At 38.9% G+C, this 14,623-nt stretch overlaps 1 protein-coding gene across 1 annotated transcript in view; it reads right to left on the minus strand.

Annotated features, from left to right (window-relative positions):
- Positions 1–14,623, minus strand: part of Gpc3 (glypican 3) — a 146,248-nt gene that overhangs the window by 29,640 nt on the left and 101,985 nt on the right. The window contains exon 5 of the mRNA XM_031359564.1: positions 12,025–12,184. Within this exon, the coding sequence (XP_031215424.1) occupies positions 12,025–12,184 (160 nt within the window). The remainder of the gene's footprint in view (positions 1–12,024; positions 12,185–14,623) is intronic.

A 14,623-nucleotide genomic window follows, 5' to 3' on the forward strand; every position in this document is an offset into this window, starting at 1 on the left:
CAATAAGAAGCGAAGAGCTTTGGGAAAGAACAAGTTTGTGGATTTGGTTAGCAGTCTCAGAGCTAAAGAAGTTTCCAAGCCTAGGATTCCTAGAAGTCAAAGTGACTAAAAATGAGAAGCTCTTTCATTTGTTAGCATAATTTTGAAAGACAGGAACTTCTCTCCATGGTGGAAAGAGCTACTGCTTTAAGCTAAGAGCCCTGAAGGATGAAAGAAGGATGAAGCAGAGAAAATAAATCTTTCCAATGCACCTCCTCACTGCAGTGGTATGCTAGTAAATATTTAACAACTGGCTCTCAAAACAAGAAATATGCATGTCCTTTTATTTTAAGTTTTATTAGAATAAAGGATGTGCAGCAAGTGATTTATAGATCAAATATATGATATGATTTATAATAAATTTCATATAGGGAATGCTTTCATTGACCTTTTCTTTGCCAGAAGTTTGCATCTATAACTAAACTACATTGCAACAGTTTAACAAAAACAGTTTCTACAGGAATATGAGTTGTCATACTGGTTTACATTAAGGAAACTCTGGGAAGTGAAGAAACAAAGTATCAGTTGAGACTTTGCTATATCAGTGACCAGAGTGAGATATTTACTGTTAGATTATAGTTTTCAAACTTTGGAAGAATATTCCCTCAAATAGTGTGCTATTCAGGATGTGGTGGCTACACCTAGAACACAATAAGAAGTGCAGGTTACAGCACTCACAACAACTCACATTTTCCCCATCACTCCTTTAAGTCTAAATTCTAGGCAGTCAACCCAACAATAACTCAAGTCCCGACTTACTGTGTTTGCTGACTTCTAAAGGAGTAACTACTTCTATCAAGGGAACCATCAAGCAACAATTGTGTTGGCACTTGATGCAGACTGGGAAAAGTATACAGTATTTCTGCCTCAGAGACACAATGGACACAGTTAGACAATGGAACAGGGTAATTAGCATAAGATGACTTTGGAGAATCATCCTCTGAATAGAATTTATTTTATTACAAATTTAGAATGTTTACTCTCTATTAATGATGGATATATTAACTGGCTCACAGAAATTCTAAAAATGTAACAATTGGCTTTTATGATACATGCCACACAACTCAAGTAGACTACTGCCCTCATCCACTTAAGACTGCTTTTGAGAAGACCCCACCAAGGTAAGAAGGGATGTCAAGCAGACATGCACACAGGACCAGCTACTCTTTCCTGCTCGAAGTGCACTCTTCTACTCTGCTCTTTATTGCTGATCTGTAAGAAGATAACAGAAACTGAAAGTCAGCACTTAAACTTTTATAGCATCTCGACAGATACTTTGGTCTGTTGAATCTCTTAATTAAAAATTGTGGTTTATCTTTGACGGGCCTCTTTGTTATTTCCCTTTTCTAGTAATGTATCTTTATTATATTCAACAAAAGTATGGGTCCATGATTGCTTTGGTAGAGGGAGTTCTGGATCATAGATTACTTGAGATATACTACTTTATTCTCTGTGAACAAAGGCAGATTGGAGAGGGTAGTGTAGGAAATGAGCGTGAACCAGATAACCTAGATCTTGATAATTCAGCCATTTAGGCTAATTGCTTGAGGCTGGAGTGGAGGGGGCTCTATTCCAAGTCTGTCTTCTAACACAACAGCAGGAAGGCCACAAGAGTATAAATAATCAGCAAGAAAAATAAGATCTATTGTCTCATAGAAGAAAGACAACTCCACAGGCTGTGAGTGACAGAAGATGCTGAAAGAATTCTCTGGTAAAATCTGTGCCATTCTTAAGGAGCCATTTGCTTAGAAAAATAGTTACAGAAAATTGTAATTGGTGACATGTGCTCAAATATAAATAACCAGAGATTCTGCTCTCCATTTTCCTTTCCTTTTCCTAGGTTGAAAAGCTATTTTGTTCTACCATCATTTTCTTTTGCTCTACCTATGTACAACGATGCCACGTCCAAGCTTTTCAATGTCTTGGAAACAGAAATGAGAAAAGTATTAATCCACACTCAGTTTGGACTAATCTTTCAAATATATTTTGTTTCATGAATACTACCTACGCTCCCCTATAGTCAGGAGCTGACTGTTTCCTACTGCAAGTCATTCATTCCACTGAAGAATTGCCAAAAGGGTAGGAAAGTTCATCCTTCCATCACTGCTTCTCCTCTCATCTTCCATGTGTCTGACCACTAAACCATAGACATGTCCACATTTCCCGAATCCTCAATCTTGTATAGACCGAACATTGATATTTAATTCCACTGTCTTCCCATTGTTACTTCTTAAATTTTTCCTTGTACTTCCCACCCTCCTTTTGATGCTCTTTGATTACAGATGTTCACTTAGTACCTGTCCTGACTTGCCTACTTGATTGAGTCCCTACACCTTTGTGGAGTAGAACAGAGAACTCTTATTCCAGTCCTCATAGGTCCAGCTAAGGGAGGCTAGAGGAGTCTTGGAAGGAGGAGTCAGTTCATTAGACAGTAAGAGTGGGGGCACCTTATTCTCCCTGCCAAATATGGGGAGAAAGCAAGCAAATGTGAAAACTAAATATTGCACCTGGGGTTTGGAATGTGGTTCAGTGGCAAGGTGCTTACTTAGCAAGCATGAAGTCCTCAGTACTATAAAAAAATCATACCTGCACTGCACATGGATAATTAAAATATCTATTTACTTTTTGATACTGTGGATAAAACCTAGGGCTTCCCACATCATAGTTAAGTATTCTGCCAGTGAGCTTTCTGTCTCTGTCCTGAAATGTTTATTAAATGACATCTATTAAGCAAGTATGTGGAGGGATGGGGGTGGTGAGCTTGGTGACTGACAGCTGAGTCCTTAGGGTAAAAATGGGGGCAGAGGATCCAGTATAAACAGACTTTACTAATTTGTAGCTCATTGATAGACTTGATCAGCAATATAATTACCAAGTAAATAAAAGTGTAGTAGATGCTTTCCTCCAAATTCTGGTGTCTGGGATAGCCTGCAAGCAGGAGGAAATCTCATTAGCACCTTCAGGACAAAAAAGTGTAGATATAGGATGAAAAAGATATGTTTGAAACTCTCCCAGGAGCTCATGGGAACTCGGGCAAATCACTTTACTCGGAAAGCCATCCTGAAGGTGCTAATGAGATTTCCCCCTGCTCTCACACACAGGCTGCCTGCAGATACTCGAATTTGTAGGGCAACCTCCACTCTGTTTTTTTTATGTACTTGGTAATTATATCACTGCTTAAGTCCACCCACAAGTTACAAATGAAGAGAGTGTATGCTAGCAAGCCCGTTCTTACCTTAAAGGCTTAAAATCAGCCGCGTACATTAGGATTTTTTTTTAATCAAAAGATAAAAATTAGTAAATTTGGAAGATTTAAAAAAAAAACTGGACATGGTGGTTCACATTTGTAAGCCCAGCCCTTGAAAGGCTGAGGCACAGAGGACTGTCATGGGTTTGAGGTGAGTCTAGGCAACAGTATATAAGTGTGTCTCAAAACAAACAAGACAGCAACGACCACGACATCAACAATAACAAACCAAACAAAAAAATCTATAAAATTAGAAAAAATATAAATTGAGAAATACTCAAAAATCACGTTGTCAGATCTCCATCATTTTTCAGAGAAATTTCCAACAACAGCATTGATTTAAATAGAAGCCTACATTTTTCTTCCTGGTATCTTTTCAAGCAGGTGAGACCATCCCTTTGATGGCACCCCAACTCATTGTCCCAGATCCCTCGAGGATATTAGCCCACAGCAATCTCTTCCCTTCTGCTTGCCAGTACAGATAGAAGCTTTGACATTGCCACTTTCTGCCTGGTTCTTCCTCTATTCATCTACAAGCTGAAGACTGTCCCTGACTGTCCCCTTCCTTTCTATCTATACTTACAAAGTTTAGTTGGGGCTGTCACTGAATTGGTCAGCATTGTTTCCCCCACCCCTGATACACACACAGAGGAAACCAATTACAACCCAAGTAGCCAAATTTGTAATTAATATTTTTTACTTAAATTACGACTACAAAATGTAATAATCTTAAGTTGTTCATATAACTTAAGATTAACATAATATAAATAATTATCCTTGATGCTGGGATGTGGTAGCACACATCTTTATTTCCAGAACTGAGGAGGAAGAGGTGGGCAGATCTCTGAGTTCAAGGCCAGCCTGGTCTACAGAGTGAGTTCCAGGACAGCCAGGGCTACACAGAGAAACCCTGTGTCAAAAAAACAAACCAAACAACAAACCAACCAACCAAGCATCCAAACCAAACAAAACCCACAAAAACCAAACAAACAAAATCCCCAGAATTTCTCTAGATATAAAGGCATCATACCTCAAGTGTCCTATGGTACACTGTCACAAGGTAGAGACCTGGAAATCAAATGTCAGAATAATCTCATCCCAGATAACAAATTCCTGAAAACACATCAAACTGTAGTGACTTTATAAAAAGATTTCTACTTTTCTTCTTCTCATCTATCACCAGCTTACCTTTGGTAACACCCTAGTCAACACTAAGACATTTGGAAGACTCCTTTCTTGGTATATGTCTCAATTGGCAGGTAATATCACTGCTAGAGCTCACATCTAAGTCTTTCCTTGTAAGCTGGAGAAGCTGCACAAAGCTCTTAGGGAGAGTTGAGATTGGCTATCTTGTCAATCTATTAGCAAGAAGCAACTGGTCTGTGTGTGCGAAGAGTGTTATTATAGTGAGCTTTGCTTCTTTCAGCTTCCCCAAGGTATTAACTCCCTAAAAGCAAAGACCTAGACATGAAAGCAGGATGCTTGTAGCTAAGGACAAGGTATAATGGAAAGCATCAAGGGCCCTTTCTTGGCTCTCCCCAACAAGCTGTCCACCCTTGCCCTTACTGCCCTACTCCCACAAAAGAAAACAAACCTTAACTAGCTGTGAATCTTTCAAGATGTAGGTACCTACTACTGTTTCGACTCTGTGGTTATTTGCACAACTCAGCAGACATAGTTGTCATTGTTCAAATACTTTCTTACTTTAGACCACCCTGGGTTAAAAACAAGTTAAAGAGTAACTGAATGCCCCGTTGTTTAGGAATGGAGAAGAGAATACATGTATAATGAACATTACTAAACAGAACATTTGGATCTTTTACATTTTAACTGAAGGCTTTTGCAAATAAAAAATTATTTAGAATCCAATGGCACTAAATGATAGTCAGCTTAGTTAAAATGGGAACTCTGCTTTATAATTTTATAAATGTGTTTCTGTCCACCATCATATGTGGTTCAGCAACTAATAAGCTGGGTGGGCATGTTATCAACACTTTCACAAATGTAGAAACTGAAGTTTTGAGGAGCTAAGGACGCTGTCTAAAAGTTACCACATTGGAAAATAGCAGATCCAGTTTCCTTGATTCTGTGGACTACATGACATTTTTAATGTTTGAAACTTCAATGCCCTCTGTATTGAAAATGTCCCTGTTCTCATTAGATAGGATCCACTTCCTAGTAGAAAGATTGGTTCCTTTTGCATTGAAGCCATGTATTCAAAGGGACTGAAATCCTAATAAACAGAAGATCTTGCCTGAGAGTTCCAAACATGGATTACTTAGCAAGAAGCAACCTGTACCTTAAGTGTCAAAGCTCTGTATGGTATGCTCCCAAAGAGTACAGAGGAAGTAAAACTAGGTTGCTCAAACTGCAGAATCCATTTTGGGAAACTACTGTAGTTTATGACTGAATTTGTTGCTAACTGGTCAATGTAGATAGATAAATTATTGCTTCTAATGTATTTGGAGCTCAGCACTGGACTCGACATGTCACCCATTAACACAACAACCTGGGCTGTTCATTCCTCCAAAATCTCTCTGTCTGCAGATGTCACCTGGGATAAAAAGCCTGTCATAAAGTTCCTTCACTGGTTTTATCCCTTTCACAAGTCCAACCCATCAATGAATTTCTTAATACACAGTGCTTACCAGCTCACATTTGTGAGGATTTGACTTGACAGTCTAGAAGAATACATCATTGAAATGTCCATCCCTTTATTATGCTACAAGCTTGTTGGTTGTACTTGATCATTAAAAATAAAAGCATGGAAAAGAGGCTGAGTGTGATGGCATATATATTCCTGGACTCTTATTATTTGGGAACTAGATACAAAAAAAAATCATAAATTAAAGGCGATTCTGATTCTAGGTTACATAATAAGTTGAAGACCAACTAGAGGTACATGAGACTTTATCTCAAGAAAAAAATAGAAGTAAAAATAAAAGTAAGTGGCTTTAAAGTAGTTCCTAATCAATATTGATTTAAAGTTGTCATTTTATCTTTCAAATATAAACTAACTGCAGGGAAAGAATATTTGATATGGAACTATTGGTTCTATGGTTGACAAATCCTATAGCCACTTCTACAAGACTACTAGGAGGAGGTGAGCTAACACGATCAGCTCACTACCTAACCCAGACAGAGAATTGTAAAAGGGACCTGCATTGGCTTAGGTTTCATCTTCAGACTCATCTAGATAATGAACAAAGCACAGGTTTCATTTGCAGTCCCCACATGCATATCCAAGAAACTGGAAGTTCTCCAGAGCAAGGAATTTTTTAGAAGAAATATCTGTGGATACAAAATACTGCATTGGTTTTTAATACCGGTTAAAGCTTTGAAGTCAAGTTGAATAGGAAGAGGTCAGTATATATAGCTGCAGGCTAGTTGCTTGATTTAAATGGTCTGTCATGTGTTTTGAATGAACAGACAAACAAGAAGTCAGTTCTTTAGTTTTAGACAAGTTTTCATGTGGCCTAGGCTGGCCTTAAACTTGCTGTGTAGCCTGTGTAGTAGAAAATAACCTTGAATTTCTGACCATTTCTCCACCTCTCACGTGATAGGATGCTATGAATTTATTACTATAGTGGGTTTCTAAGACAGTGCTGATTTACATCAATAAGCTCTTTGAGATCCTATCAGCACCCTTCTTTATAGAAGACATCTGGCTTTGAGTTGGAGTACTGGGGACTGAGCTCCATGCTTTACATGTATCTTTTGTTTTAAATGTCCACAATGCTCTATAGTAAGACATCTAAACATCTAAAGTTACCCCCCCCTCAGATGTGGAAGCAGGAGAGGAGAGAGGAAGTACATGAGTGGTGTGATTTGAAAGCTCATGTGTCCTCCAAAATTCACCCTGAAACTCAATTTCCCCATACACCAGTGTTGTGGTAGTAGTATCGGGGTGTTGGCAGATGATAAGGATGTGTGAGGTCTGCTTCTACGCAGCAGATTAGTCCCTTACAACAGGAGCGGAGGTAGAATACCAAACTTGCTCATTTTTGCCCTTTCATCTCTTCTACCAGCTAAGGAGTCAGCATTTGCATCTTCCTCTGTCTAAGAATGCATTCAGAAGGACTCTGGCAGATGATGATGCTTTGATGTTAGACTTCCTAGCTGCCAGAACTGTGAGACGTTAATTGCTGTTCTTTAGAAATTGCCCAGTCTAAAGTATTTGTTAACAGCAGCCTAAATGGACTCAGACACTCATCATGAAGAAAGAATAGTACTCTTGGTAAGCCATGGGTAAAATGTAGCTGTGGGGGAAATATTGCTTTACAGCCATCTCACCAAAAATATTAAGGCAACAGTAAGAAAAGAGTAGAAACCCTGAAAATTGCTATTTTTAATGTAGAACTAAGAATTGCTGTGCATTGGGCTTGGTGGTCCATGTCTACAATCCCAGCTGAAGTAGGAGAATTTGGAACACTTCAAGGCTACCCTGGGGTATGCTGTAAACCTTTGTCTCAACCCCCCCCAAATCAAATAAATCATCAAAACGTCAATAACAAACCCATCCCCAAACAAAATAAAATCACAACACAAAGGAAAAAGATGGAATAAATGAAGGAAAGGACGGAGGCAGGAGCATTAAAAAAAAAAAAAAAAGAAGCATTTAACAAAATTTAGGATGAGTTTTAAAAGTGCATATACCCCAGAAAGCTTGGACACGTTATAAAATCTTCTTGGTAATATCCTGTTATGAGTGTGCTGATGACCAGGTGCAGGCAATTCTTTGTAAGAAGGCTGAGTTTCCTGATTGGAAATGTCAAAGTAGTTAGAATAGGGGCAGTGAATCACAGAAGAGAACAGAGAACCTGCTAGTTAAGTGGAAATGCATCAAGAGGTATGCCTCCAAAAGACTCTTGTGTCTTGGCAAGAACCACAGCCAAAGAAATGATCATAGACTGTTGGCAATAGACAAGTCCGTAGGAATTGTTTAGGCATTGTCTTCATGTTACAGATGGAGAAATTGACTCCTAAACTGTGAAAGGGACTTTCATTAGGACACATGGGAGTTAGAAACAAAGCTCAAGAATAGAACTGTATTACATGCAGTATATCAAAAGTAAGGAAGAAGTGAGTCAGGAAATCCAGCCACTAGGATCACTCACTGGTTATGACGTAAAAAATCTGTTCAGGGACAAAAGGAAGATGCAGGAAAACTGAACAGAGCCACTCTCTTTATTCCCAAATTGCTTTCTGGAGGAGGCAATTTGCAGTACTAAATGAAATGGTAAATGCACATCATGTTCCAAGTCAAGTTGACTAAATAAATGGAGGAAGATGAATCACCAGGACCACATGGCATTCACCCAGATTTTCGGTGAAATTATATAACAGCTAACCAATGTGTATAGCCTGTTGTTCCAAATAGCTATTGTGCCTTAAGCGTGACAGATTGGCAATGAGTTTCTTCTCCACAAGAAGTGTTTTAAAGGAGACCCAAGGAGCCACAGGCTGGTAGAATCACTGATCAGGATAGCACATGTACTACTTTAGAGGCAGGGCATCACTTTCCTTGTAAATTAAATTAACTACCTTCTGCATAGTGTTTTACAGTTTACAAAGCCCTGAAGGCTAACCATGCCTTCCAAACTGACTAGAGTTCTTTGAGAGGATCAATGTGCATGTAAACAATGGGATCTAAGTACATTTGACAAAGTTCTTCACAAGGACCCTCGCTAAGAACTGCCTACAAAAGTTAGGTCACCTTGGAACTATAGAACATTTAAAAAAAAATGGATAGAGACAAGGTTTCCAGGCAGGAAATTCTGAGTTGAAATGAGCAGTGCTGTGAGCTGAGGACCAATGTTGGGACTAGGTGACATTTTGGTGAGTCGTCTGGAAAACCTTTATAATGTATAGATAGGGTCATAAGAGTTGCTAAACTCAGGCTGGGGGCTTAGGACCTAAAGTGCTTCAGGTTTTGATGGCTTTCCTTCTTTTTTGTTTCAGATTATAGGATATTTATGTGGTTGTTACTGGTTGATCATCTCTAAATATTTGACACAATTTGAGCATGTGGTGGCTCTCAGAAGGTTTTAATTTTATAGCAGTTTGGATTTGGGGTTTTCAAAATATGTTTAATTTATAGTATAATACAAAACTCATTTTCATATTTTCATGGTTACCCTGAGGAGCAAAGAAAACATTTGAGTGGAGCAGTAGCCTCTGAAAGCAGACTGCCTGAATCTGCCCCCATGGAACCAGGGAATCACTTTAGAGGGTATCTTGAAAGCATTAGCAGAGCTTATTTCAATAATTCAGAAGATTATTTTCCATATATCCATTGGTTTTAACAGGTTTTAGGAGGGAAGCTAACAATTATGGAGCAACTCATGGTCCATGTTGTCAAGTGTTCCCTTGATATGTTCCTGCAATGGGCCCATGAAGTTAGGGTATGATCCCCATTTGATGAGTGAAGAGTTGGAGCATTAGAAAGGAAGTGATGAAACTCAAGGACATTTTTCTAAGTCATCCTTACATGTAAGAAGAAGTCAAGTATATACTCACTCTAAAGCAAAACTTCATTTTTTGTCCCTGAACCTTATATGACATGTGCTGTGGGGCTCAGGTATGATTTAGGAAGGAAGAAAAGAGGCTTATCTTTATAGACATAAGCATGGATAATGGTATGAAGATAGAAACCAGCACGGCATGTTTATGGGGTTCATGGGGCACAAATACAGCTTTTAAAGCCAAAGTAAAAAGTGTATATGTAGCTAATGGTAAGAAATATGGCCAGAAGGTTAGTTAGGGCTAGACTATAAGTCTCTTAGAATTCTGTGGAGGATCAGAGCCTTATCTTCAAAGCAATGGGGACAGGACGAAGGCAGCTGAGCTAGGGAGAGTATAAGATGCTTCCGAAAGATTAACATGTCATCTGGGCATGATGAATTGTTGGAATCCTCTGTCTGGGTCTGTAATTCTTTGTTTGCTAATTTATTCACTTAAGGCTCCCAGTACTTCTGCCATAGCCTGGAATCCCAGAGACCACTTAGGATTTGATTGCAATATCCTATGCAGGAGGGTGGGAGGAGGGAGTGAGAGGAGGCAGTGATAGAAACAGAAAAAATGGCAAAGAATCAATATGGATTCAGTGAGCAACTGCATTATGAGGGACAAGGAAGAAAAAAAGAACCAAAGATGACTTTCGGTTAAGTCTCAGTGACCAAGTGAAGTATGGAGGTGTTTAGAAAAGAGAGCTTATCAAAGGAGAACCAGTTAGAGATAATCATTTCATAAATTTGATTTCTGACACATCAAATTGGGGATAATGGTGAGAAAGTCAGATTAAAAAATATTAGTGACCAAATGGAGGTGTGGCCTGGTAACTTAGGAAAACAGTTGATACTGATAGTAATGATTTTATGTCATCTCTACGGTGGCAAAATAACAATAACAAAAAGATGAAACAACCTAAATGTGTACAGAAGGAAGATGGATTAAAAAGTATAAGGTGAGGGCTGGAGAGATGGCTCAGCGGTTAAGAGCACCAACTGCTCTTCTGAAGGTCCCGAGTTCAAATCCCAGCAACCACATGGTGGCTCACAACCATCTGTAATGAGATCTGATGGCCTCTTCTCGTGTGTCTGAAGACAGCTACACTGTACTTACATATATAATAAATAAAAAATAAATCTTTAACAAAAAAAGGATAAGGTGTGTGTGTGTGTGTGTGTGTGTGTGTGTGTGTGTGTATGGAGTTGCATGTCTGCACTAGGGGTGTTGGAGGCAGGAGGACCAGCAGTTCAAGCTCATCCTCAGGTACATCTTAAGTTTGAGGTTATTCTAGGATGTTGACTCAAGAAACAAAATACAATCCAAGAAATGGAGGCAGAAGAAACCATGCCACCATACCCTCCACGTGAAAGAAGCTTGAGGACATTATATTAAGAGAATCAGAGAAGGGCATCCAGTGCACAATTCTACTTTATATGAGTTATGAAGCAGTGAAACTCAGACGCCTCAAAGGAAAATACTGTTTTCCAGGGTTTGGGAGTGTCTGGGGGAAAACGAAAAGATGCTGTTGAATGGGCATAGTGCTTTGGACATGCAAGATGGAAACTGCCGGACATCTGCTCTTGGCCAAACTGGGCCTAATCAACGATGCTTGAAGTACACATAGATTTTGTTAAGAGGCAAGATTTCAATGAAATAGAATTGATTCCAAGAAAACATTTAAAGAGGTAGAGTGGATACGATGTGTGTGTTCTCTCTAGAGAAGAGGGAAGAAGAGGTTTAAAATGAGGCCTCTGGTTGGCAACCATCTTTTAGGGCCAAATCAGGATAGATATCAGTTAGTTAAGGGAATGAGGCTATGAGAGAAACGGGAGGCCTGGGACAATAGAGTTTCAGGCAGAAGTAATGTGCTGAGGGAAAGGCTTGGTAGTGAAAGAAAGTCCATCTCCCATATAGAGAAATCTCATTCCTTCTCTGGGCCCAGCTTTATTAGGAAGGATTTATAATGGAAGAATGCATGTCAACATGAAAGGACTTAGAAACTCTGAGACACAAATATGAGGAGATTTGTTGGTTTTGTTTGTTTTTGCATTTCCTGATTAACTCCAGGTACCCAGGGTTAGAGATGAGGGGTTGGTGTGGAAAACCTACCTGAAAACTTCACCTTTGAGAGTATCAACTTCCTTATGAGAGTTTATGGCATTGTGTGCTGCAGGGATTTTAGCAGTGGTCTAGAAAGCAATTGAGCATCAGCATTTTCAACCAGTTACCTGCAAGGAAGCGCAGTTGATTCTTCACTTTCATCATCCCATCACCAGAGCTCCCGATGCACTCATCTTCATCATCACCGCAGTCTCCACTTTCAAATCCTTCCTCATCCAGGCTCTTATCCAGGACCTTACCCTTGGGCACAGACATGGTTCTCAGGAGCTGGAAGAGAATGACAGGTCTATCAAAACTCTACTTTTTTTTTCTGGTAGGGTTAGAAGAATGTGTTATGAAGTATACAACTTTTAACAAGTGTTTTTCAATGGGCCAGACATAGTAGCATACACCAGTAGCTCCAGCTATGAAGGAGGTTGAAGCAGGAAGATTGCTTGGGTCCAGAGTTCAACACCAGTTTGTGTAACATAGCAAGACTCCATTAAAAACATCATCTTCAGATTTAACTATGTGTAAGTTGCTTATATATTTTAGAGCTGCATACTTCTGGATAATTTCAAAGCATTTGACATGATTCTTTATTCTTCCTGTTTACTTAAACCATACTGAAGTCAGAGGATACATCACATTTTACATTTCTGTAACAGTGTATGTAAGTTCCTTGAAGAATGAAGGTAAAGTATATGTATAATCTATTAGGACACAAAGACCAGGAAGTAATTCCCTATGAAAGTGTACTAGAATGGCATTTACCTTCATTATATGAAACAATACCTGTTTCTAATGGAATAAAGACATAATAGTCTCTTAAATGAACAGCACTCAATTTAAATGATTACTTACAATTGTCAAATCCCATAGTTTGACCAGTTGAAAAAAACTATAAACAGATCTCTCTTCTGCTAGGTGCTTTAACATCATTTAAAATCATTCTGCTTTATAATGGCTAATATACTTATTCAGGGACATGCTTCTTTTGATCTTTGGGGCATAGCTTTTTAGTCGTGTGGCTTAGTTTTATGGGACTTCTATCATCCCAATGTCTCTGCGCTAACACACCCATACTGAAAATGAATGAGGGTCCATTTTATTTTCCTTGTTTTTTTTCTCTCTAAGGCTTTGTGCTATTCTCCTCAATTCCTGCTTCAATTGCTGTCTTGTCACCCATTTTTTGGTCCTCTAGGTGTCACCCCTTGTTTCTCAGTGAGAATTGGTGATGATTTATCTTGATTGTCAACTTGACAAGATTTAGAATGAGCATGGAGGAAAGTCTCCGGGCGTGCCTGTGAAGGATTTTCTAGATTAGGTTAGTAGAGGTAGAAAGATCTACCCTAACTGTGGATGCCACCATCCCATGGTTGGAGTCCCAGATTGGATAAAAAGGAGAGAGCGAGCTGTGAACTCCTGTTTGTGATTTGGGACGGCGGATCCAGTATGGCCAGCTGCCTCATGCTCTTGCAGACGCTTACTCTTCTCTTGAAAGCTAGAGTTTTATCAGTAGCAGTAAGTATGAGTACTTATTTTCCTCCTGCTGACAGCCTCTCTCTGTTCCTTGTCAAGACAATGATGTATAAGTAGAGTTCCTTGAAATGTACATTGGTACGCAGCGGAAGCACACTTTGTATACCTCTCACTTCCTAACCCAAGCTACTATGGAATTCAAAAACACAAATGATGAAAGAGGGCTAAATTTAGTTCACATCACTAATCTCTCAAAGGTGTTCCCTTGAGATGCACACTGACATATAGCTGAGGCACAAATATTTTGTGTACCTTTCAGTTCATAGCCCAAACTAATAAGAAATTGCATTTAAGGGCTGAGGTTTAATAAATTACACAGCTTCGGCAACAGTACTCTTAGGTGACCGCCACTTATTTTCCTGCCAATATATGTAATGATGATTATGGTGACAACTTAATTTTGGTATCATTGCTCTTATTTTTACAGTGGTGCCAACTGTTTCCTTAGTCAGTGCTTTGGCAAATATCAACACAGTAAAAACAACAAATACATTTTTAATATTGTTGTGAAAGTAGTTTCGATCTTGCGGCTCTCTGGAGTTCAGGGACCATAGACCATTCTCTGAGAATGGTGAGTCCATGCTATAACAAACATCACTATAGTTTAACTCAAACTTCAAATCCACCCTTAACCATTATTTCATATAGGAAAATTGCTTTTGACATAAGCATTTTGTATTAATTTTCAAGAATGCATCCTTGGTGTATAACACGGACTGTTTGCATTAGAATTTTTTACATGAGGAGATTTTGCGGTTAGGTATATATTAGTGAACTTGCTATTTTTTAAGCACATCTCACATTTGAGTTTTTTATTAATACCTTCAGTAAACATTAACTGAGAACATACTATGAGCTGTTGTTCATTTCTGTCTATTGAAAGGCTTCCAGGTTTTCAAGCCAAGTTCAAGTGCCATGTCCTTAATAAAGCCTTCTTGGCAGATGATCATTATAATTCTCCTCCTCTGTCTCCCACGAGTGTTTCTTTTATCTCTACCCCCTAAATGGCACTTTCTATATGTAGTCTGGCATTCCTTATATATATTTATGATTTCTCCACTACTAGACTGCAGATGCTAGGGTCGTTATCTTATGCAGTTTTGAACCCCACAGCATTTAAGGCATAGAGTTGATACTCAATAAATGTGCTATGGAACAGAAGAAGCAAAAGGAAGTGGCATGGTA

The sequence above is a fragment of the Mastomys coucha genome, chromosome X, assembly GCF_008632895.1.
Source record: "Mastomys coucha isolate ucsf_1 chromosome X, UCSF_Mcou_1, whole genome shotgun sequence".
NCBI classification, from domain to species: domain Eukaryota; kingdom Metazoa; phylum Chordata; class Mammalia; order Rodentia; family Muridae; genus Mastomys; species Mastomys coucha.